Source organism: Podarcis bocagei (genome assembly GCF_964188305.1).
Source record: "Podarcis bocagei genome assembly, chromosome: 13".
Taxonomy (NCBI): domain Eukaryota; kingdom Metazoa; phylum Chordata; class Lepidosauria; order Squamata; family Lacertidae; genus Podarcis; species Podarcis bocagei.
In genome coordinates, this window is record NC_138138.1 from 27280345 (window position 1) to 27305142 (window position 24798).

The 24798-nt window shown below is 47.1% G+C and overlaps 1 protein-coding gene across 1 annotated transcript in view; it reads right to left on the reverse strand.

Annotated features, from left to right (window-relative positions):
* RAPGEFL1 (Rap guanine nucleotide exchange factor like 1) overlaps window positions 1–24798 on the reverse strand; it is a 55670-nt gene that overhangs the window by 20569 nt on the left and 10303 nt on the right. Inside the window, exons 2-9 of the mRNA XM_081168670.1 lie at window positions 12424–12502; window positions 10203–10356; window positions 9876–9973; window positions 8580–8692; window positions 7535–7702; window positions 6860–6957; window positions 4377–4499; window positions 2427–2605 (exon numbers count right to left, since the gene is read on the reverse strand). Coding sequence (XP_081024796.1) covers window positions 2427–2605; window positions 4377–4499; window positions 6860–6957; window positions 7535–7702; window positions 8580–8692; window positions 9876–9973; window positions 10203–10356; window positions 12424–12502 — 1012 coding nt within the window. The remainder of the gene's footprint in view (window positions 1–2426; window positions 2606–4376; window positions 4500–6859; window positions 6958–7534; window positions 7703–8579; window positions 8693–9875; window positions 9974–10202; window positions 10357–12423; window positions 12503–24798) is intronic.

A 24798-nucleotide genomic window follows, 5' to 3' on the forward strand; every position in this document is an offset into this window, starting at 1 on the left:
TCTGACTCAGAATAAGGAAGCTCCTTATAGCCTCTTTGCAAACAATTGCACATCTTAATAAAACATTTCCTTCTCCATGGATTTATTTTCCTCAAAGGTTTCAGATTACAACTTCGCAAACCAAGCCTATGCAAATGAACTTTATGCTTCATTATCAATTCCAAACACAAATTTTGCCCAGCCCTAGTTATAAGCAGTTTGACAGACAAGGGACTTGAGTAATGCTGAGGCATTACTTTTCTGCAATCGCCTGGCAACAGAATAAAAATGGAGGTTCAATAGGCTGCTTAATATAACAGGACAAAGCCAGACCCCCCAGATTAATATATTTCTATACCATTTACTCAGAAGTTAAATCCTGTTCAGCAAAAACACCCTACAGCTTTAATTAGAAGCTTCCTTTGTGCAGTTTCTGCTTCGTTTGCTTTCTCTTGAGTGCAGCCAAGCTATTACTGATTAATTCCCCTTTATCAATCTGTTCCTATGCATATCTGCTGATAAATAGGTTAATTACAGTCATATTTTCATGGCCATCATTTGCTTTGTTACAAAAGGTAAGAGAAACTCAGGAATTAAACCACCCACATGAGGAACAGGACTGACTGTGGGGAAATGAAGGGGCAATTCACCAGTGTGCTAAGCAGGAAGTAGTGAGGCAAAGGAAGCTATTGTGTCCAGGTGCTAATCAAAGCAGGGGTGGCTAACCTTTTCAACCCAAGGATTGCACTGACAGCTCCCTAACTTTCTGAGGGCCATGTCCAAGCGGTGGGCATGGCTACCACACATACAGACACATGCACCACAAATGAAGTACATGCATAACACATCCTCCCCATATAGACACATCCACACTCACCACACAGACACAGTGGCCCTGAGCAAGCCGCCACTACTGCAGTTATGGTCGGTTGGATGGCAAGTTCTGCAGCAAAGCTGAGAAAAGCCACCACCATGGCTGGCTGGTGGGAACACCCTGAAAGCAGGAAGGGCCACTCTGATCCTCTCCAGTGTTTCAGCAGCCCTTGGGAAACATTGGAGAGATTGGAGTGCCTCTCTGCATTCCCAGAGCACTCCAACCTGCTCTCAATGTTGGCCGCTTGCTTACTCACTGCTGCTGCCAAAACCACCTCAGTCATTCGATGCCGCTGCCACTAACAAAACTACGGTGATGACTTGGAAGCAGTGGGTAGATGATTGTGGGTTCAGATAGCTCCAATTCTTCTGAGTAGGATTTGACACCTTTTTCTTGGTAGGGCTCCAATGCTTTGAGCAGCAGTGGAATAGGCAGGAATTCGTCAAGTGAATTTCCCCCCACTGTTGCCTCTCTGTGTTTGGAAATTCCCTCTGTGATGGCTCTCTGCCTATCATGCAGCCCTTAAGGATACAGGAGCCTCAGAAAGAAAAAGAGGTGGCAAACAGAATTTGAAGGCTACTTGGAAGGTAACTTACTCTACTGGTGTGTGGGGCACTTTTGCTCAATAAAACATGATCGTCCATTCTTAGGGGAAAGATTTAAGCTGGTAAACCCAACTACATTTAGCCCAAATTACTGCACAGGCAGTGGCACCCATAGGGATTGGTGAGGAGGAAGACAGTAGGCAGACAGAGCCAACTAATTCTAGCGTTGTCCCCACCCTCCTCCCTGCTGAGTTCTACAAGGGCAACACTGGGACTAAGGAAGAAGCGGCCAAGCAGTATCACACACTGGACTGGTTCTAAGGAAGAAGGTAGGGAAGGCAGGGATTGGTTTAAAGCAGACTGAGGTTGATGACACAGTGCCCCTTTTGCCCTATCAGAACAGCCTCCACTTTGGACAGAACTGAAACTGGCACCCCATGCAAGTAAGGAACACAATCTCAGAGAGGGGATTCAAATTAATACATGCTATGTAGCGGCCACTTAAGAGACTTCTCAAATTGTGTCTCTTAGTGCATGGAGAGCCAGTTACATGTCCAAGCGGCGACAAAGCAAATTTCACCAAAACCATTGCAACCCTGTTTTCTCAGATATTGGAGTAGCTGTTGGACAGAGGCGACTACTTTGTAAACTTGAAGCTGGGTGTGCGATGTGATTCTGTAGGAGTGCAGAAAAAGCGCAGCAGGTGCAGAATCTCAGCTTTCAGATTTAGTAAAGTTCCTAGTCCTTGTGATGCTGGAAAATGTGTGGACAGCTCCTGCTCAAATCTCAGAAAGCCAAAGGTGCACCTGAGCAACATTTCTAAGATGCAGAGCTTCTTACGCAACTCCGTAACTTAATGACACTGTTGTCAATTGGGGAAACCAGGGGGAAAAGATTTCAGAATGCATTGTGGGAAAGAAGAGAAGCTGTTCAGGTTGTTCAAAGTCTTCAAACAGTCGCCAAAGGCTTGATCTTTGCATGTCTCTACCCTGGCCCCAGACAGAAAAGGGTTAAGATGCGGCACTCACACGGCTGCCACCTTGATGAACTTCTTGAGCAGGTGGGCCCGCTTTCCGAGCGACTCGCACAGGAGCACCTCCGTGGCCACCCAGTGCTGAACTTCACTGCAGCGCTGCAGCAGCAGCTCTAGGTTGGCTGTCTCCCGCCGACCACGTTCCCCATGGAACACGTAGTCCACGAATTCCAGCTACAAACAAGGATGCCAGAGCAGAAGTTAATAGCCTGCGTGCCTGTAGCCCTCCCCTGGCCTGCAGTGAAGGGAAAGGACGCCTCACTCCACACAGTGGGGTAGCCAATGTGGTTACCCCCCAAATATGTATGTGTGTGTGTGTGTGTGTGTGTGTGTGTATATATATATATATATTTGCTTTCGTAGATTTTCACGGGTACAGGAATGCAGGTTTTGGTGTCTTCGGGTGTCTTCCCGTGTAAGAGTTGGGGTGTCTAGGCGACGTTTCGACGAGGTCTCACTCGTCATCTTCAGGCTGGTGCTTTCGGCTTCTTGTTACTGGAACAGAGCAGGATCTCAGTGTTTGAGTTCCTATAACAGCCATCTTCTCAGAAAAAACTCTTCACAAGCTCAAGAGGTCAAGACACGAAAGCTTTAGCAACTAATCCTCACCTAATGACCCTCCTAAGTGGTACTCAGAATATCACTCAAGAAATCACTCAAGATATCCCTCAAGTAATTAATGAACAAAAGAAGAAAAGACACACTAACCTGGGAACTTCCTCTCTGCCCAGAACGTTGGAGGCTATACACCACACCCCCTCAACAGTATTTATAGGAACTCAAACACTGAGATCCTGCTCTGTTCCAGTAACAAGAAGCCAAAAGCACCAGCCTGAAGATGACGAGTGAGACCTCGTCGAAACGTCGCCTAGACACCCCAACTCTTACACGGGAAGACACCCGAAGACACCAAAACCTGCATATATATATATATATATATATATATATATATATATATATATATATATATATATATATATTACTGGGCTACAATTTGCATCAGTTTCAGCCAGCACTGCCAGTAGTCAAAGGAGGTCGCAGGAATTGTAGTTCAGCCCCACTGGGCGGGGGGACACATTGAGTGCCCCTGCCTTACAACCACAACACCAGCTATCCAGTTAAAAGGAGTGTCTTCATCCTTCAGTCCTTTTTATATAGATCAAGGATGGAGAAGAGGCAGAGGAGAGACTACACAGAGGGAACATAAGAATAATAGAATTGAGGACCTAGTTCTCATTGAGATGATCAAACCATGTCTCTGGGCTGCACCACTTCAGAGGGGAGAGGGGCTCCCATGACTGAATGCTCCTTGGGATGGGGCAATGGTGGAATCCCCTCCACAAAGAAAGCTAGCTGCCAAGGAGACACCTATCCCTTTCCCTGACATGCTAATTGTCTCCTGAATCATGCACTTGAGGGCAAACCATGCGATTAACATCCCATGCAGTTTGATCCTTCATCTGTGGCTGCTCTGAATGTGAAGGCACCACCCTATTAGGGCAGGGATAGGGAACCCAGGGGCTGAAGGCCTCTCTATCTGGCCCCTAGGACTCTTCCCCAAGCCACACCCATCACCAGCCCTGCTCTGCACTTTCCTCAAGTCCCTTTGCCTTGTGCGTGGCTCTTTTGCTGAACCAAAGTAAGGCTCACAACTGTTGCTCCACCCATTTTGGCCTCTGCCCTGCCCACCATTGTCATGTGACTGCCCATCCCCACCGCTCAAAGGTTGCCCATGAAGGAATGTGGCCCTCACGCTGAAACAAACTCTTCACCCCCTGAATTAGGGCATCCAGCCTGTAATATTGGCACCTAACCTAGCTGCCAATCACTTCTGAAGGCCATGCACATCCTTCTTAAGTTGGAACATTTTCAGACTTCCAATCCAACTCCCTCACCCAGTTTCCTCCGTGCTCACCAGCTCTGGGGGCACATTTGTTTTTGTTACCTCATGGACACAGCGGAACAATTCCCAGTGGAAGGCTGTGAGGTGATTCGCCACGTCCTCAGCTTCAACCCGGTGGATCTCCGTGTCACCTGGCGACACCTGGATTTCCTCAGGGAGAGGGACCTGGAGGAAAGGCCAAGTTTGTGGAGAGCAGGGAGAGAGATTCCAATGTGTGTGTCAGAACCAAGAAGAAAACCTGGGTGTTTTTAGAGCACAAGAGGGGGAAAGTCTTTCTGGCAACTGCAGCTCCCTGATCCCACAGAGGCACAGAAGCTCACAGTGGGGCAGGGGCTGGGAACCTTTTTCAGTGCAAGAGAGACGATGTCATCTACCAGACCCCACCAGGGTGATTGAGGGGCCCTCCTTGTTCTGGAAAGTGAATGAGGTGATAACAAGGGCTTTCAGGTTTTACTAGTGAAGGTTTAGGACAGAGGAAGTGCAGATAAATAATCAAGCAGAGATTGAACACTTTTCCCCCTTTTCCTTGATAGGGTTCCTACTTCACACTGGCAATTTAATGGTAACACTTCTTTGCTGGGTTGTTTGCACTGCTAATTAGAATCTAAAGGCTGCATTTCAGCTGGCTGAAGGCCTTTCATTAAAGCTCAATGTGTTCTACAAGCCAAATCTATGCAATTAGAAGTACACGGCCCTGAGTTCAATGGCGCTTACTCTCAGGGTAATTATGCATAGGACGTAGTCATGCCAACTGGCTGATCAGGGATGTCAACCCAGGTCTCCTCGGCCAAATTCCAACATACTATCAATACACCACCCTTTGCTAGCTAACATAAGGTAAAAGACCCCTGGACAGTTAAGTCCAGTCAAAGGCGACTATGGGGTTGCGGTGCTCATCTCGCTTTCAGGCCAGCGGAGCCGGCATTTGTCCACAGACAGCTTTCTGGGTCATGTTGCCAGCATGACTAAACCGCTTCTGGCAAAATGGAACACTGTGACAGAAACCAGAGTGCACGGAAATGCCGTTCACCTTCCCGCAAAGTGGTACCTATTTATCTATTTGCACTGATGTGCTTTCAAACTGCTAGGTTGGCAGGAGCTGGGACAGAGCAACAGAGCTCACCCCATCGTGAGGATTCAAACCACCGACCTTCTGACTGGCAAGCCCAAGAGGCTCAGTGGTTTTGACCAAAGCGCCACCTGCATACCTAACATGCTCTATGGCTGTCAGCTGAGCCTGATAAATTGGGTATTAATAATAATAATAATAATAATAATAATAATAATAATAATAATAATAATAATAATAAATTTTATTTATATCCCGCCCTCCCCAGCCGAAGCCAGGCTCAGGGCGGCTAACAACAATAAAACAGTACAAAAGTATAACATAAACAACATTCTAAAATCATTCATTATAAAAATTAATTAATTCAAGCCACTAGCAACCATTGGGCCAGAGCTCTGCGAAGTTTGCCGAGGGAGGGAGTCAGGCTGTGCCCTGGCCAAAGGCCTGGCGGAACAACTCTGTCTTGCAGGCCCTGCGGAAGGATGTCAAGTCCCGCAGGGCCCTGGTCTCTTCTGACAGAGTGTTCCACCAGATCGGAGCCACAGCCGAAAAAGCTCTGGCTCTAGTTGAGGCCAGCCTAACTTCTCTGTGGCCTGGGACCTTCAAGATGTTTTTATTTGAAGACCGAAGGTTTCTCTGTGGGGCATACCAGGAGAGGCGGTCCCGTAGGTACGAGGGTCCTAGGCCATATAGGGCTTTAAAGGTTAAGACCAGCACCTTAAACCTGATCCTGTACTCCACCGGGAGCCAGTGCAGCTGGTATAGCACCGGGTGAATGTGATCTCGCAGCGAAGACCTCGTAAGGAGTCTCGCTGCAGCATTCTGCACCCGCTGGAGTTTCTGGGTCAGTCTCAAGGGCAGCCCCACGTAGAGCGAGTTACAATAATCCAGTCTGGAGGTGACCGTCGCATGGATCACAGTGGCTAGGTCAGGGCGAGAGAGGTAAGGAGCCAACTGCTTAGCTTGGCGGAGATGGAAAAATGCCGCCTTTGTTATAGCTGCAATCTGCGCCTCCATGGAAAGGGAGGTGTCGAAGATTACACCCAAACTCTTAACGGACGGTGCTGGCACTAATTGCGCCCCCGCAAGAGATGGGAGTTGCCCCCCCAATCCCATATCGCCCCGTCCCAGCCACAGGACCTCTGTCTTCGAAGGATTTAGCTTCAACCGGCTCCCACGTAACCATCCAGCCACAGCTTCCAAACATCTGGTCAGTGTGTCTGGGGCCGAGTCAGGATGGCCATCCATCAACAGATAGAGTTGGGTGTCATCGGCATACTGATGACAACCCAATATACACAATATACTGCTATAGCAGCTGTCATGAAGAGCTCCTGCACACCAAAATTTACCTCTACACTACTGCTTACACCAAGAAACGTATCACAGAGCCCGCATGACAAAAAGTCCCTGCCAGCCGAGGGAGGAGCAGAGCGGAAGAAAGGAGCTCACTCACCAGCGATGGGAAACTCTCCTTAGTGCAGGCAAAGAGATGGCTGTTTATCCCCAGGGTAGTGAAAACACACTCTTCATTGGGCTGTAGCACAGATTTCTCTGGCAAAAAGCAAGGAAAGAAAGAGTTCCTGAACAATCTGGAGCAACAGCAGGAACATATCTCAAAACAGCCGCATATTATTGTTTGTATTGTGGAAATGTTATTTATATATATATATTTGTTTATGTTCAGGGTCTGGTAGGGTTTTTCCTCAGGTTCAAACTGGACAGGGACTCTTGCTCCCCCACCCCCCGAAACACCCCTTCTGTATGTAGATCACTTCTTTGAGGCATATGGAAATAGGGCACTTGCTCACAGTGCAATGTGGCCAGGATTCTATTAGGGCAGAGGGGCAGAAACCCATGGCCCCTTCAGATATTATTGGACTATAGCCACATTCACACATACGTTTAAAAGCATTATGATACCGCTTTAAACAACCATAGCTCCTCCTAAAAAAATTGGGAAGCTATAGGTTGTTAAGAATGTGGAGGGTTGTTAGGAGACCCGTATTCCCTTCCCAGAGCTACAATTCCCAGAGTTCCCTGGGAAGAGGGACTGATTGTTAAATCGCTCTGGGAATTGTCACTCTGCCATTGTTGCCTTGTCCCCCACCCCAGCTCTCGGGAGAGTTACCTCCTGAGGACGCTACTGCCACCAGGATGAGAGCCTCCTCCCGGGTGGGCTGCTCATCCGAGTACTGGAGCTTCTCAGTCACCGAGGCGAGGATGTCCTGCACGGAGGCCGAGAGGCGGCTGCGGATGGTGACATATGAGTGGTCTGGCATGTAAACACGGCAGAAGACTAGAAAGAAACAGAGCCAAGAGGCTGGAGGTTGGAATCCTTAGCCAGCAAAGGACAGCCATGGTGAACAAATACACTCAGTCTGGGAAAAACTAAAAATAACAATCATCCTGCAATAAGGAAGGGATTCGGCCTACTGTCGCTGTGGGATTCAATCCCCTTTGTCGACTCATCCTCACAACCTTGAGGGGCTTCCCAGAGGCTCTTCTCCAGCCCCTTCCTCTGAGGGACACTTGGAGGGTGATGTCAGAGGGAGCATTCCCAGCTGCGGCTCCTAGTCTGTGGAAGGCTCTCCGCAGTGAGGTCCGCCTGGTGCTTTAAGCACCAGGTAAAGGTTTACCTTTTCACTCAAGCTTTTGAAGTGATTTTGTTCTATTATTTGTGTGCTGCCAAAGCTTTCTATGGTTGTAATTTGATGAGGAGGATTTATGGGTGGAATTGCAGAACCATGTTCAAATATATAAAAGGATGCCACATAGAGGAGGGAGAAAGGTTGTTTTCTGCTGCTCCAGAGAAGCGGACACGGAGCAATGGATTCAAACTACAAGAAAGAAGATTCCACCTAAACATTAGGAAGAACTTCCTGACAGTAAGAGCTGTTCGACAGTGGAATTTGCTGCCAAGGAGTGTGGTGGAGTCTCCTTCTTTGGAGGTCTTTAAGCAGAGGCTTGACAACCATATGTCAGGAGTGCTCTGATGGTGTTTCCTGCTTGGCAGGGGGTTGGACTCGATGGCCCTTGTGGTCTCTTCCAACTCTATGATTCTATGATTCTATGATTCTATGTCTGCAGCTGCACTCATCAGCCCTTTTAAAGACAATCCAAGCGGGAACCCCAACACGGCCGTCACCAACGCCCTCATCTCCTTTAATACTCACTTTCATCTGAGCCACGGAAAGCGACCCGTGTCTGGAGGCAGGAATCTATGCGCCGGAAATGCCTGAAAAGAGGTTTGACTTGCTTGCTGGGGGGATGGCTTTCTTCAGTCACCCTGCAGCCAAGAAGGCAAGATTTAGAAGCTAGAAAAGGGGCAAGCAACATGGGCGACAATGTGGGAAATTTTCAGAGGAGCAGGGCATCCGTGCCATTCTGTGAGGGGTTAAGGAGTCTGAATTTCTGAATGCAGTTTCTAAGGAGCGTTCAGGGCAGAGGCAGGGAGCCAGGGGTCCTGCAGATGTGGCTTGACTCCCATCATCCCCAACCACTGGGCCATGCTGGCTAAGGCTGATAGGAGCTGGGAGTCCCACAACATCTGAAGGGCCACAGGTTCCCCAATCATGATTTAGGGATTTCAGAGGCAGTTTGGCCAGGGAGATTGTTGTGAGAGTAGGTTGCTGCTTGTAACAACCCACCATTAGACAGCTGGCCACTATTAGAAGAGTCTAAACATTTACCCCAAGAGTTGTCTCCTGGACCTGGAAAGCACAGGGCGAAAGGTAAATATGGAAAAACCCTAAGCTTTCTATGTTCTTATATACATCAGTACCATGTAAGGTATAAGTAAGTTGTTTGGGTTGCAAAGTAACAAGGATCGCGGTGACCTCAGCTTTATGAAAGCTTCCACTATTCAGAACTAGGTATAGCATAGTGGTTAAGAGCATGGTCCTCCTTGATTTCTAGTTCCAAGGAGATGACCTCTTAGTTTGCAACCTTTGGGGAAGTTCATATCATCCCCTCTAAGCAAAGAAAGTGTGTAGGTGTGTGTGTCGCAGGACTGCACAGGAGGGATCTGGCCCTGCACACCACTAAACACCATGTTCAAATGTTCTACTTGGGTGCCACTGTATGCATGTAGCTCCTCCATATGGAGAGGGATTGTGAGTGCATGAGGAGAACAACTACTGACACAGAAGTTTGAATTCCTGGAGTCCTGGGGCTTATTTAACCTGGGCTATCTTGTTGAAACTTTGCCCAGCAAATGCACAAATGAAAAACAGTGGTCTGCCCAGGAAGATGTGGTGACAGAGGAACATGGCAACTGTGGAAAGCGGCAAAGTTTGTGCAGGCGAACCTCCACAACAATTGTTTTGCCAAGATGTGGAGGAGGTTATATGAAACCCGTTCTTGTGAATGCAGTACCTGCAACATAATGCACTTAGGAAAAGCAGCCTGAGAGGTTTCCCCATGCAGGAGAAATTCTGCATTCCATATTCCAACTCCCCCTGTCCCCTTACTTGAGTTCAACTGTCTCCACAAGCTGATGAAGCTTCAAAATTTCATCTTCCAGTTTGTGATAGAGGGAGGAGTCCTTCATAATGAGCAGATACAGGTCCTAGGAGAAAAGAGAAAGTGGCCTGATCCATCATGCTCTGATATAAAAGGAAGGGGTACCTTCTATTTTGGCCCCCCTGGATCTATGGCTATTTGCCACCAAGTAAGGCAAAAGGACATTGGGACGAGGGACTGTGGCTGGACTAATACTTTGCAATCTGTTGCTATTCTTCTTTTCTTAAAAAGTTTCTCGTTGTAATGAGAGTAGGGTTAGGGGTGTCATGGTGTACCTTGATAACTTTGCCTGCTTTCTCCTCCTCCTGCAAGATCCCCTTGTACGTCTCGAGGAACTGAAGCAAAATAACCAAAACTGCTCGCTTTCGGTGCATGGCTTCGCCTTCCTTCCAACATGGCGGTGATGGGATTGTCGACGCTGTCATGAAGGTGACCACATGGAAGTCAAGGGAAAATATCGGGGCTGCGGCCACAGAAGGGAGTGGTTGGAAGAAAGGAGAACAGCCGAAGTGATGAGGTTTGGAATGGGGTGGGTTGATTCTGGGTCCAGATAGCAAGATGGCAAGTACGGATCACAGAAACTGCAAAGATCACTAACAGGCCAACAACCCCATTCTCCATTAATGGATATAGTTTGCATATCCCTCAGCCATCCAGGAGGCTGTGGACTTTAGTATCTTTTGGTGCAGAATTCAGAATATGGAGAATCTCGATTTATGTCAGTGGTGTGGGGGTTCACATTTCAAACGTGAACCAGGAGACCTGCGTTCAGATCCCCACCCAAGACATCCAGCTCACCACCTGACCCTGGGCCTAGTCACTTTCCATTAGCCTAACCTACCTCAGAGGGTTGTTGTGAGGAAAGACAAAAATGGGAACTAGCGCCATGTAAACTATCTGAGCTCTTTGGAAGAAGGAGAGAGAAATGCAAATGAAAGCAACAATGGCTGTCCCTGCAAGCTATGTAGCCTGAAAATCCCAGTTTATTTAAGTTCAACTGTCTCCACGAGGGGGGAAAAGAAAGCAAGTTTTGAGATTTTGTGGTTGCAGAGATGAGATGGGAAACAAATAGGGGTAACTGAGATGGCTGATAAGAGTAGACAAAATGTCATGTACAATTCGCTCCTAAGGAAATGCAAAAAACCAGGGCTGATTTTTTAATGCAGTGTTATATGTTTGTGTGTATGTCATCACCAGAAACTCACAGAACCAGAGAAGGTCACATTCCGCACACCCACATCCACACCCCCTTCAGTCTATCAATACCAGAATTTGTGATGGTGGTGGGAGCTGTTAACAGGGAGGAGCAGCTTAATTGCTACCTGTTGGCTGAAATTAACAAAGTCCACCCAGGTTGTTTATTTTTTCAGAGCTGTGTAATGTTATCTTATTCTCTCGAGAGCCCTGTGTGTCAAGAGAAGTTGACAGATGAGGCTAAAGGAGAGAGATTAAGGCTGCAATCCTATACACCCTAAGGAAGAGGAACTTAGTTCTGAGTAAACATGCGGAAGATTGATCGGCAGACCCCAAAATGCAACACACTAGAGGCTGAGATTTAATCTGCCTGGCAAATGATGTGGGATTGAGCAGATTTCTTCATAAGGTTATTATTAGGTGTATGGTTCCCATCACCATGACCACCAAAACTCCAAAAAGTTCAAGGACACATACATGGGAAAATAAACTAGGACTGTATCATCTAATGTTATCCTCATAGCAATACTGTTAAGACTGCTTAGGGTAAGACCCAAAGCGCAGGTGAGTGGGGACTGGTGGGCATCATCAACGCACATCTCCCCATGTGATGTCATTATGCTAGTATTTCCTTGCTTCCTTCAAGCAGCGGCCAATAAAGTGAAGCAGGAAGTGAAGAGATGCTGTGACATCATATATTTTCTTTCTACTACATATTACCAAGAACACAGTGGAAAACACGTGGATCAGCGGTTCCCCCACACGTCTTGCTATAACATGCTGCTTGGAACCGAAAGGGTGATTTTGCACAACAACAATAAGAATTCACACTCTCAAGAGGTTAAATTTGTTCTCCAAAGCCAAATTTCTGCATTAGCACATTCTGCCCACTCCCTCCCATTAGAAAACTGGCAGGCACCATCACTGTTACATTGCAGATGGTTTCATTTCAGAAGGCCTTTGCGCTATATAACATTGCTCTGTTTTCTATTTTTTTGATGTAAAAATCTGTGCTGTACATTTTGCACGTTTTGTTTCTTCTTCTGCAAGCTGCTTTGAGACACACAGTGAAATGCGAGGTATGAACCTTTCTTAAATAAGAAAACTAATAAATAAAACCTGTGGAACTGCAGAAGCCACAGGGTTCTATGCAACAAGAACGAGAAATATGAGGTGACCCGAACAGAGTTTCTCCTGCAGGAAAATGTGTCAGAATGGCATGCATTCCTCCCCCACCCCCAGTTCTTCCCCCAACCCTTCGACCATTATGGGACGTTCCAAAACATCACGCAGAAAGGATATTGCTGGTGCAGCTGGTGCAGGAACTGCTCTGTGGGCAGGAACAGTGAGTGGGTGAGGACGATGTCGTCTAGCAGCAGGTCTGAGAAAAGACAAGGAAGGAAGAAAAGAGAGGGATTATACTGCTGTCCCGCCCAGAGAGTGCAAGGCGACAGAACTGACAAGGAATTCAGTCCACCCTTCCTTTTCAGTGGTGTAAAGGGATAGGGCACGTAGGCAGATAAGCATGGTCACAAGGAGTTTATAACAAGGCCCAATCCAACTGGTTACAATGGACCCGCCTCCTGTATCCCAGCACTGGGGACAGAGAAGGCTTTCAGGGTAGGTCGTGTTGCAAAACCTTCATCTCAAATACGGAGGAGGGAAATGGAATCTCTTCCCGCTTTCCTGTTAGCTCTTTCTTCACGCCGTCGGAAAAGTGGTGCGTTGTGGTGTGACCCAGACCTAGAAACTATTCCTAATGTCCCGTCTCACACCTGGAACAGGTTGTCTCTGAACATGTGGCAAAATTGTGTCTATGTAAGGCAGCGTGGAACAAACCAGAATCAGCTCCTGTGTATTTCACGTGAGGGTATCAAAGAGCGCAACTTTTAGGGCAGGTGTGGGGAACCTTTTGGCTCCAGGTGTTGATGAAGATTAGTAATGTCCACACTGCCTTGCAGTGGCTTCCTAGGGTTTCTGACATTGGTCTCTCCCAACCCTACCCAGAGATGCCAGGGAATAAGTGAACCAGGGACCTTTGACAAGGAACAAGTCTGCAAATCAATCCGCCAAAGACCATAAGACCTCCCTAACCATCCATTCCTAAAATTCTTTTGTTAATATTAAGTCTACATATCCCTCCCACAAGGAGACTAAAAATCAAAGCTCCTCCACCTATAAAATAACTACCCCTCACCTCCACCTATAACCAACTGATTTTTGTTGTAAAACAGAAAAGTAATAAGGCCTCCTAAGCTGCCTCCTCTTTAAAATGCCTGAGGGGGAAAGATCTGATAACAATTAAGCAGCAGAGTTCTCTTAACAATTGTTCAGCTTCTTCCCAGAACATTTGCTCCACTAATTTTGAAAGCTATTATCTTACAGCTTGGCTAATGTATCAGCAAGATGCTAATCAGAACCAAAGCATCTAGCCGTTGAGCCTGAAAAGAGTCAGATTCCTCATGTTTTCCTCAGTCTGTTTCTCTCCCCTCTATCAGAAACCGTCCTGAGTCTTCTCTCACTGCCCATATAACCAAAACGTTAGAAAACCGTATGCAAGCTTGTGAGCTCTCCAGAATTCTTCATCCAGCTAGATGCATGATGAAACTGAAAGTGGGAAGGTAGGTTTTTTTGGCTTGTGTTCAAACCATCCATGTTTGCGTCTCCTAAGAGACTGAAGATGGAGTGTAGGAGGTAACAGACATTCAAACGAGGTCCTTTTTAGGTTAAAAAAACGAAAACATAGTTTTACCAGGGGCTGGAGAGAATGTTCCCTCAGAGAACAAAGTTCCTAAAGCCTAGATGAGGTTTAGGTAACATCACACCTTTTGCATGCCCCCCCCCAAAGTGTACCTATTTTCCTGGGACAGTCCCGGATTTATAGAAGCCATCCTTGTTTCTGATTTGATCCCGGAATGTCCCTCTTTTCCTTAGGACGTCCCTATTTTCATCAGAGAAATGTTGAAGGGTATGGTGTTATGCGATGGACAAGCCAAGGAGATAAGTGACTATACAGTGGTACCTTGGGTTAAGTACTTAATTCATTCCGGAGGTCCGTTCTTAACCTGAAACTGTTCTTAACCTGAAGCACCACTTTAGCTAATGGGGCCTCCTGCTGCTGCCGCGTCGCCGAAGCACGATTTCTGTTCTCATCCTGAAGCAAAGTTCTTAACCTGAAGCACTCTTTCAGGGTTAGCGGAGTCTGTAACCTGAAGCGTATGTAACCCGAGGTACCACTGTACAACGTTTAGAAGACATCTGAAGGTAGCCCTGTATAGGGAAGACTTTTGTAATGCTTTATGTTTTATTATGTTTTTATATATGTTGGAAGCTGCCCAGAGTGGCTGGGGCAACCCAATCAGATGGGCGGGGTATAAGTAATAAAATCATGATGACGATGAAGTAAGGCGTCCTAGTTTTCATTGGAGAAATGTTGGAGGGTATGCTTTTTGTTTCTCTACACCAGAGGTGGAGAACCTCAGGCCCAGGGACCAAATGCAGCCTCTAAGCCTCTCTATCCGATCCTCAGGACACACCTTCTCACTGGCACAGCTTTGCACCCTTAAGTGCTTCTGCTTGGCTGGAATGTGACTTCACACTATGATATTATCTCTTGCTTGTCTCGATGGAAAGACTGGTGTAGGTGTGCAGACACCTCTGGCTTGTGCCTGGCTGCTAGAATACACAGGTAAGAGTTGCATCTGTTGCTCCACCCATTTTTTGCCTCTGGCCAAGGCCACATGTGGAGGGTTACCCATGAGGGAACGCAGCCCTCAAGCTGAAAATGTTTCCCCACCACTGCCCTATATATTCCCACGGAAGAGAAGAGGAATAGACACCAGTGTATAACCTTTCTATCCCTTTTGTGTTGTCCCCCGAGATGTTTCTCAGCTCTCCTACTGGAGATTTTGTATGTGTGTACATGCGGTGTCAAGTTATATGCAAAACATATTCCCTACCATTAAACTATGGGTTGCTTAAAGAAATTGCGTAAATAGAAAGAAGAGGTTCCAGTCCGAGACACCTGGGATGTTTGCTCTTGTGCATCTTTCTCCCAACACCACCTGATTGTGGCTACTGCTTGGGTTAAGCATGTGTTTTAATTTGACCGTATCTTTACCTCCTCTGCACAGCACCACACACACACACACAAGGGGAAAGGGAGTAGTGTGAACTTATTGCTTTCTGGCAAATTTAGCATAGCCCTCGTGAGCAAGAAAATCCTATTGGATTCACTTCAGTATATTGGGGGCAGGGAAGAGACAGAGAAAGGAGGCCAGCATGTTAATCCCTTGCATCAGCCAGACATCAAAAGACAGCGGGATCTTCAGAGCTAGGCTCCCAGACAATCAAAACTGTCTGACTAGGAGAGAGGGAGAGGAAGAAGAAGAGGAAGTTAATTAGCCACCTTTGTGCTGTGCCTTTGCTAGCGACAGGGTTCTAATCCGAGGCTGACACCCCCTAAATAAACCGTTAAAACGTACACAAGCTTCTATATCAGGAGCAGAATGCCTCAGGGTGGGCTGGATTAATCACTGTGCTAAGTAAGGATGTATTCAGACTAGGAGGTTATTGTGCTAGCATGCCTGCTTCTAATCTGTCACAGTTTCTAACGCTGCATTTACACTGCGGTACCGGTTGCATTATGGAACTGTGCCTTTTTATATATCTATCTACTGCCACGTCACACTAAATTTCACTCAAACCAGGCATGACATAGCAGCAGGCGTCGCTGGGCATTTCACCACCCTTCATGCACATGAGTGCTTCTGTTCCCCCAGGATTCACCCATGTCAGGAAAGAACTGTACACTAGGATATCGCCCCAAATTTTATCGTCCAAATTTTGTGATCCGTGTAAATGGCGGGAAAATCATAACACAAAATCCCCACGGATTTTCCAGGCTAACAGGGTTTGAAATGGATTTTGTTTTTGTTTTTTTCTGGAAGTGATTAACAAAGAAAGAAAGTGCTAAACCTCCACCAAATTCCGCTAGATTTCCAGACATCATCAGGTAAGGAAACTTCAGAATCGAAATTCTGCCTGAATGCACCCTAAATCACAAAACAGGGTGCTAGCCTTCTTCCCTGCCATACTGTGGTCTATCTATCTACAGAGTTGACTCACCTTTTGGCCCTGTTTGGGGCTCTTCAAAATGTCCAGACATCCAGAATTTCACTGACAGCTCCTCTTCAACAAGTAAAGGTAAAGGTAAAGGTACCCCTGACCATTAGGTCCAGTTGCGGACGACTCTGGGCTTGTGGCGCTCATCTTGCTTTATTGGCTGAGGTAGCCGGCGTACAGCTTCCGGGTCACGTGGCCAGCATGACTAAGCCGCTTCTAGCGAACCAGAGCAGCGCACGGAAACACCATTAACCTTCCCGCCAGATCGGTACCTGTTTATCTACTTGCACTTCGTGCTTTCAAACTGCTAGGTTGGCAGGAGCAGGGATTGAGCAATGGAAGCTCACCCCGTTGCGGGGGTTAGAACCGTCAACCTTCTGATCGGCAAGCCCTAGGCTCTGTGGTTTAACCCACAGAGCCACCCATGTCCCTTCTTCAATAAGTAAAGGTAAAGGGACCCCTGACCATTAGGTCCAGTCGTGGCCGACTCTGGGGTTGCAGCACTCATCTCACTTTATTGGCTGAGGGAGCCAGCGTACAGTTTCTGGGTTATGTGGCCAGCATGACTAAGCCGCTTCTGGCAAACCAGAGCAGTGCATGGAAACGCCGTTTACCTTCCCGCCGGAGCAGTAGCTATTTATCTACTTGCACTTTGACATGCTTTTGAACTGCTACGTTTTCTATTAGTGAAAAATATTGTACTGTTCTAGCGGGTGTGCATTTCCTTTTTTTTCAGATGATCTTTATTTTTCAGATGATCTTATATTACCAGTGGGGAAAAGTCATGAGAACATAAGGGCCTGCTGGATCAGGCCAGAGGCCCACCAGATGGCTATGGGATGCCCACAAGCAGGAATCGAGCAGGCGAGTACTCTGCCCTTTTGTGATTTCCAGCAACTGGTATTTAGAAGCAGGCATACCAACTCTATGGGGCTGAGGCCTCTACAACTCCCCCATGTCCACTGGGATGGGGCTAACCCACCTACCGCAATCTTGAAGGGGGCAGAGGAGGCCTGGTGGGATGTTGTCCCAGGCCAACCAGCACAGCCTGGCGTGTGAATGTTGTATAGGGAGGAAGCCTGGTCAGCCAATGCAACAGTCATCATGCACACACGCAATGTGCATGATGCCGTGCACACACACACCCAATATTGGGCGCATCAAATGCAGCACCCAGTTAGCTCAGGGAAGATTTTGCAAGCACTACAGCTATGCACATTGTCAGCGCACACAGAAATCTATGTCCACCTGGCCACAATATAATTGCTTTCTGAACTTGCCATTGACATGTGTTTATACTGTGTGTGTGGCAATCACCTGGTGTGCAACTCAGGAGATAATATAAGGTATTCTTAATAATTTAGATTTCTGCTATTAATATTCCTTCTGCAGCAGAGGTTGTCAGAGGTTACATGCACACGCGCGCACACACACACACGTTAAGAAATAGAATATATTAAATAACACTTTCAGTAGGCTGAGAAACACTACAAAAACGAATTATGGCAATTATGTCACCCATGCTGCCGCTAATTAACTCCTGCCAAGAGAGCTTGAGGACATCTTCTAAAGAGTTGATTCTGTAAGTGATCATAAGGATAGAGATTCTTCATGGGGTTGGGGGCAATGCATAGTTACCGCAGTTTAATAAAAAGGAGATATTGTGAACCAGCACCCCACTGCTACAGTGCACACAAGGGCTGGAGACATAGTCATCACACCACTAAAAGGTGTTTTCAGTTTTGCTCATCAGTGTGGAGAGGGGTCCAGCATCTTCCCCAGGAGGTCTCAGGCAAGCGCTGGCCACGGCTAAACACCATTCATTCAGCAGAGCTGATTTCAAACTCTGCAATCCAGTGGGCTTGCCAAGCTGGCTCACTGCCTGCTACTGAGCTAAGCCTTAATTAATTGGAAAGGGAGAAACAGTCCATGGAGAGTGACGCTGGGAAAGAGATCCCTGCCTCCACTGCACCAGACAGTATCCCAGAAAGGATGATAAAAGCCTGAGCGAGGCAAGAATCCAGGCCAAACTGGCCAGGGTGCAGATTAGCAACAGAGAAGGGAATGCCCCATCGCTGATGCCCACTTCAGCCTAGTCAGCTCCAGCTAAGCACCAATGTAGCAGCCAAACTGACTTGTTGCTGGGAGAGGAATTTGATTCAGTTTTTGTGTTTAAAGGTGAATCCACCCGGTTTGCTCTTTCCAAAACTAGACACAAACCAAAACACAGCGGTTCTTTGAAAATCTTGCTTCTCCAAATTTTGCAAGGCGTAGGTAACATGCACAACGATGCACGCATTAGTGAAAATAACATAGAGAAATGGATTGCATTTGGGGAAACTGCTTTGCAAAAAAACGTGCATGTAAGGCCAAATTGCATACAAAAATTAGTATGTCAGGAGAAATTCACACTGCTAATGAAATTTCATGAGGACTTAAAAAATATTGCATAGTGATGTGGAAATGTGGAGAACTGAACTTGACTTGAAAAAATTAAAAACTAGGAGAAACTGATATTGTCACATTTGCTCATTCTTACTAGTTGCTGGGAAGGAAGAAGTCAGACTCGCAGATAGCCAAGTGTATCATCTCCCAAACTGAAAACTAAGGCTTAATTCATTTCTGAATTATAATTGGAGGCACTCTTCTCTACTGTACCCTTACTGTCAGGTGGTGAGAAAGTAGTAAGAACAACCAGCCCTTAGAAAAGTCTTCTGTGTGAGTTGGTTGAATGATCTGACCACACCTGACAGGCCCAAGAATCTTGCTGTTTGAGGGTGGGGAGGGGAGAGCAAATGCTGTTTGTGTCCCCACCTCCATGTTAGGGTACATAATACTGAAGGCCAGCCAAGTTATTTTGGAAACTGAGGCAGAAAATTCCACAAGGACCTCTCCCTCTCATTGGCAGTAAAAACAAAATAATAAGACATTATTATTGGTAAAGTACATTGCGGTCCTTTCATGACACTCAAACCAAGTTGCCTCAATCTGGCCAACAGCAGAGCCGGCCCCATACATGATGCAGAGATGGGGCAGAATATTAACAACTTACAGCAGAGGATGGTTGGAAATAATTGAGACCAGAGCAGCAAATCATGCAGTGATACAGCAGCAGGTGTGGGTGAGGGTGAGACATACACACACACACACACAGAGAGAGAGAGAGAGAGAGAGAGAGAGAGAGAGAGAGAGAGAGAGATGGAGATGGAGATCAAACCTTTCATTTTTCTTGCCTTTTCATGATACAGTCACTGTTATCTTGCAGCACAGTGTTTGGGAATAACTCACCTAGTGTTAGGTATACGCTTTTGGAAAGAGGCAGCCAGTGCTCTCAAATGGACATGCACTTTACCCTGTATGAACATACCCAGATGGGATCTTTCTAGTGGTTACCAGTTGTCACTTTCCCACTACTGTATTGGCCCAAATATAAGCCACACATTAAAAAGTCATGGGGGGGGGGGAGAGAAAAAGACAATAACCAAATATAAGCCGCTCCCTTCCTCGCTTTCTCCCTTCCTGGCCTTGGGGGAGAGGATGGGGGACTACGCGCAGGGCAAGCGCCAGTTCGTCACGCACCTGGCACTGTTTGCCCCACGCTCCTGGCTGCATACTGGATAATTTTTGCATTAAAACCAGCACAGGACAGGCTATTGTAAATTAACAAAGCAAGTGAGGTGAGGGGGAGTGTGAGGAATGAGGACTGCAGACTCACACAGTGAGCCACGGTGTGAGAGTCAGGAATGACGCAAGCAGACTTGTCCTGATTTCCATCTGTGAAATGATGGAGGAAATTATCGCCCAAAAGGTTCGCCCAGCGTCTTCATTTTATTTTCATATTGCGCCCAAGGACATGTGATTTGATCTGATTCCGTAAATCAGACTGAAAGAGCCATCTAAGTCTAGCAATCAACGCATACCCAAATCATCTGAGGACCTTCACAAGCATGACAGCATGGTGGGAGCAAGCCATTGTCTGTGTCTGCCTCCAGTATATGTTAGTTAGAGGAATCTGGGCTCTGAACACGAGAACCAATGTGGTATGGTTGTTAAATACTGGATGAGAAGAAGAGACAACCAATTTCAAATCCCCATTTAGTCTTGGGGCTCACTGGGTGACTCTAGCTAAATACATTCAAGCACAATTCCCACCACCCACCCAAAATAATTCTGGGAATGTTAGTGTAAATGCTCCTGCAATCTGTAGCCCAAATGTTTTATAGATCGGGCCCCACTGGCGACTAAGTCCAGAGGTCCTTTGGGCTTCAGCCTGTGACACAGCTGGGAGCTTTAAATTTTAACCACCAGAGCAAAACAAGAGATACCACCATACAACCTGTTGCTGGAACGGTCTGTGCAAATGGGCACAATATGACAAAGGAGTACTGTTAATAACACTTAGCATTTTTAAAAGTGCTTTGAAGTGGTCAGCCCTGTAGAGCAGGCCAGTATTATTATCCTTAGACAGCAGATAGGTGAGATCAGCCTAAGAAAGTGAACTGCCAAGAGAAGGAAGGTACAGTGGTACCTCGGGTTACATACGCTTCAGGTTACATACGCTTCAGGTTGCAGTCTCCGCTAAGCCAGAAATATTACCTCGGGTTAAGAACTTTGCTTCAGGATGAGAACAGAAAACACACGCTTGGCAGCACAGTGGCAGCAGGAGGCCCCATTAGCTAAAGTGGTGCTTCAGGTTAAGAACAGTTTCAGGTTAAGAACAGACCTCCAGAACGAATTAAGTTCTTAACCCGAGGTACCACTGTATTCCTAACTTACAGCTCAGTCTCTTAGTTACTGTGTCACATGGGCTGTACAAAGCAGTGCAATCCAGCGGTGAGTTTTCCCCATGTTTTACCGCATTTTGGAACTATTTATCCCCGTGACAGAATTCAGGGTTCCAGGTCAGCAGAATCTGATGGTCTGGGATGGTTTATGTGTAAAATCCCAGGCAAGAAGGATGGCCGGTCAGATGAAGCAGGAGGAGCGACGTGAGGTTGGGACAGTGATTCGCCAAGTGCAACAGCAAGCCTGACAGCAAATCATAGAAAGGGGCGACAGCCCTGGATATTGGCTTTCTTAGCTCAGCAATGCCAGCCCAGTGTGATTAATAAGCAAAAGGACACCGAAATGGCCAGCCAACTCTGGCAGAGAAACTACTCAGAGATTGGAGAGCAAGCCAACAAGCTCTCGAGACTGCTCTACAGGGGAGGGATTAGCAGGCAAGAATAAGTGTCACAGAGTCACCCCCTTCACTGCAAGGAACAGCATGCTGCCAGCTGCCTCCAGGGCACAGAAGCCTAGAGACCAATGCTGAGCATTAGGCAGGGTCCAAGAAGGAGTAGGAAAAGATGAAGACAGACAGCAGTGGCTGGATTAGGGATAGGTGAACCTGTCAGTTTCAGTTTCTCTTGCATTTCTGCATTTTCCCAGTTTTAAATTCAGCTTGGCCCATTTCTGCCTCAGGTTGCAAACATATTTTTTTTAAAGTCTGCACGAAAATTTGTATGCATTTCTGTATGTACTTCAACTAATATACACCTTTCTGCATTTTGCACATTTTTTCATTAACAGATACATTTTTGTGCACGTTTTCCCCCAATATATCCTTGTTTTTTTAAATACATTTTGCTGGAGGGGTGTGTGTTGGCGGTGGCTGGAGTACTGCATCACAAAATTCAGGGAGGTGCAAATTTCAGTTTGTGCATTGGTTTGAGAGCTGTGAATCGGGTAGTTTCGCATTAAAACGCAAACTGAATTAATTTCTCCCCCATCCATAGACTGGATAACAGTCAGAGAGCAATCGCACGCACACACCCCTTTTTTGTTACTCCTGAATAGTTGCATAGCCCCAACAGAGTGCCAGAGGGCTTGCAATCTATGGCTGTGTGCACGTTACAATTTACTCTTATACTCCACTGCGCTCCCACTGCTGGTGCTTGAAGCCATGTACCCATGACATTAGCCATAATCCATACCTATCATGTAGTTTCTTGAGAAATACTGCCGCTTGGTGCATTTCCCCCTCAAACCAGCTTCCGCCTGATTTGAAAATTCAAGCCACGTTCGCTTTGCTGTTAAACTGAGGTGTGTACATCTGAGACAGTCACTGCTTGTGTGCAGATGACAGTTCATGCCCGGGTGACCACTTCATGAATAAGAGCGCAGGGGGTGGAGGTTGCAGGCGTGGGGAAACCAAACAAATAACGCACATGGGGTGAAGACATTCCCTGCCCCCTCTCTGGTGTGCACAGCAACATGCAAATGTGACTTGAAAAGCTACGGGGAATAAACGACCTCACTGCAGTTTAAACCATTAATGTGTGCACAGCCTATATACGAGTCTGATTGCAGGGTAGGGAGAGGAGCAGTCACAGACGGTCAAATAAGCAGCAAGCATGAGATCAGGGAGAGTCAAGTGACTGTGTAGGTAAGATGCGGATAAAGTGGTTCAGCAAAGCTTCTGCTGGAGAAAAGGATCTCAAGGAAAGACCTCCAAAAGAAGAGAAGGAAACAGGTCAATGAATGGAAAGGCTATCCTGGGTATAATGAACAGACAGACTGGGGGGAAAGGGGGCAAAGAGAGGAGGTGGATTATGAGTTCGTAGGAGAGCTGGAAGGGGAATATGGCAGGCATGTTAACAGTCATCCTGCCGGGAGGCCCCTAACAACGGAGAATTGCCTCCAGAAACTTTACCAAAGCTGGGCTTTTGTCCACAGACAGACAGGCATGTTTGGACAGGCAAACTAATCTAGATTTTTAGGACCAAGTCACTTGGGCAGGCTTAACAGGCAAGGCTAGGTGGTTTCTGATGCTGATGAAGGAAGAGGTACATGCAAGAGGCGGAGAGGGGAGAGCTTGGGGAATGAGAAATGGATGCTTATGCCACAGAGGGAGAGGGAGACAGCGAGAGAGGGCAGGAAGCCAGGGCAGTCTTAGAAGGAAAGTGGTGAGGAATGGATGCCCCAAGGCCAATTGTCTCCCATCAGACCATGGGGAGGGGGGTAAATCAACTATCTCCATCATGCCCTGCTTCTGAGCATCCCAAGGACCTTAGCTGACCAGGGTGCAGTTGGACCAGATGCATCCCTGGCCTGATCCAGCAAAAAGATTGTCGCTTGCCTTCTCTGGCTCAAATGGGCAAAGCTGCCACCCTTCTTTCACCGGTGATGTGGGTTGTGAGCCACCGGGAGGGAAAGAAGTGGTGAGGCATGGGAAATCCTCCTGGCTCCAGCAGAGAGGCACAGGCCTGGATGTCAAGCTCAGATCAAAGCGATTCTGGGCTGCTTTGCGGAGAGGGAATCTTGGACAAGTGACGGCAGCGGCGGAGGCAGTGCAGTGAGGAGAGGATTAAGGAAATCCTTGGCACAATGGGGAGCCATGCTCTGCGGCTGGGGTGGTCCTGCAATTAGCAAGGATGCGCAACAATAAAGGAAGGAAAAAGCAAGCCTCCTGTTTTTTTCTTTCTTTTCCCAGGCGAGGCAGGCCTGTGCAAACATTTCAGCCAGCCCTCAGAAGCCTACAGGCCTTGCCTTTCTTTTTGAGAGGGAGAGAGAAAGGGCATATAATTATATCCTAAGGGGGAACAACATAAAAGGAGGTTGTGTCTCCAGTGGTTAGAGTGGGAAGCTGGGAGCAAGGACGACTGGAGACTAATAAATTAACAAGAGGTCTTGGAGCCAAGAGTTCTGGGTTGCACTCCACACCCTCTGCCAGAGGAGGAGAAGGGGTGCCCACAGCAATGGGTGGGGGAGGAAGGGAAGAAAGGGGAGAATCTTTGTGGTGGCGGGGAGGGGGGGAGGATGCAATTAGGCTTCTGAAAGGAGCGCTTCTGAGGCACAATCCTCTCTGAAAGCTACCCACCATGACCTGGAAGCCCCCACTTCCTCCTAATCCAAAATGCATAGGAGGAGCAGACTGTGGTTAGCCAGCAAAGACTGGAAAAGAACTCTGCACAGGCTCAGAGAAATTCTGCTCCCCTCCCCCATTGCAATTATGATCACTGTTGCCGGGTGTATCCATTTCTCCCTTGTTCACCACGCCATTTTTTCTCTGAACATGTGCTGAACTTTTTTGGTCAGAACTTGCTGATTTGCAGGAATATCAAACAGTACAGACTCCTGTCCTTAGGAGTCTACCGTTTTAGGGTGAATTTATGCATTTTGTACTCTGCCTTGCAAATGCTTTAAAACTGAGCATGGAACCCTTAATTCCTTTCATCCAGCTATTCATGGGAGCCAAGTTTGCCTTACTGGAGGTCTATTTTCATCTCCCAGCAGTTCTAGTTAAAGGGCCCTGGTTAGGACTGGGAAAGAAATTCTGCCCACTGGCCTGCAAAACTGGGTTTTGGATAGGCTACCAGCAGTTCCACTGAAGAGCTAGACAACCCACTGGTCTGAGTCAATGTATAAAGTTGCTTCTTATACCCACAATTACCACAATTTGAGAGCCCTGGGCTAGGGTGGAGGGTTTGCGCTGTTTTCCACTGTATTCAGCCCTGAAGATCAATGCTCTAGTTAATTAACAGCCTCCCCACAAGGCAAAAAAAAGCTGTC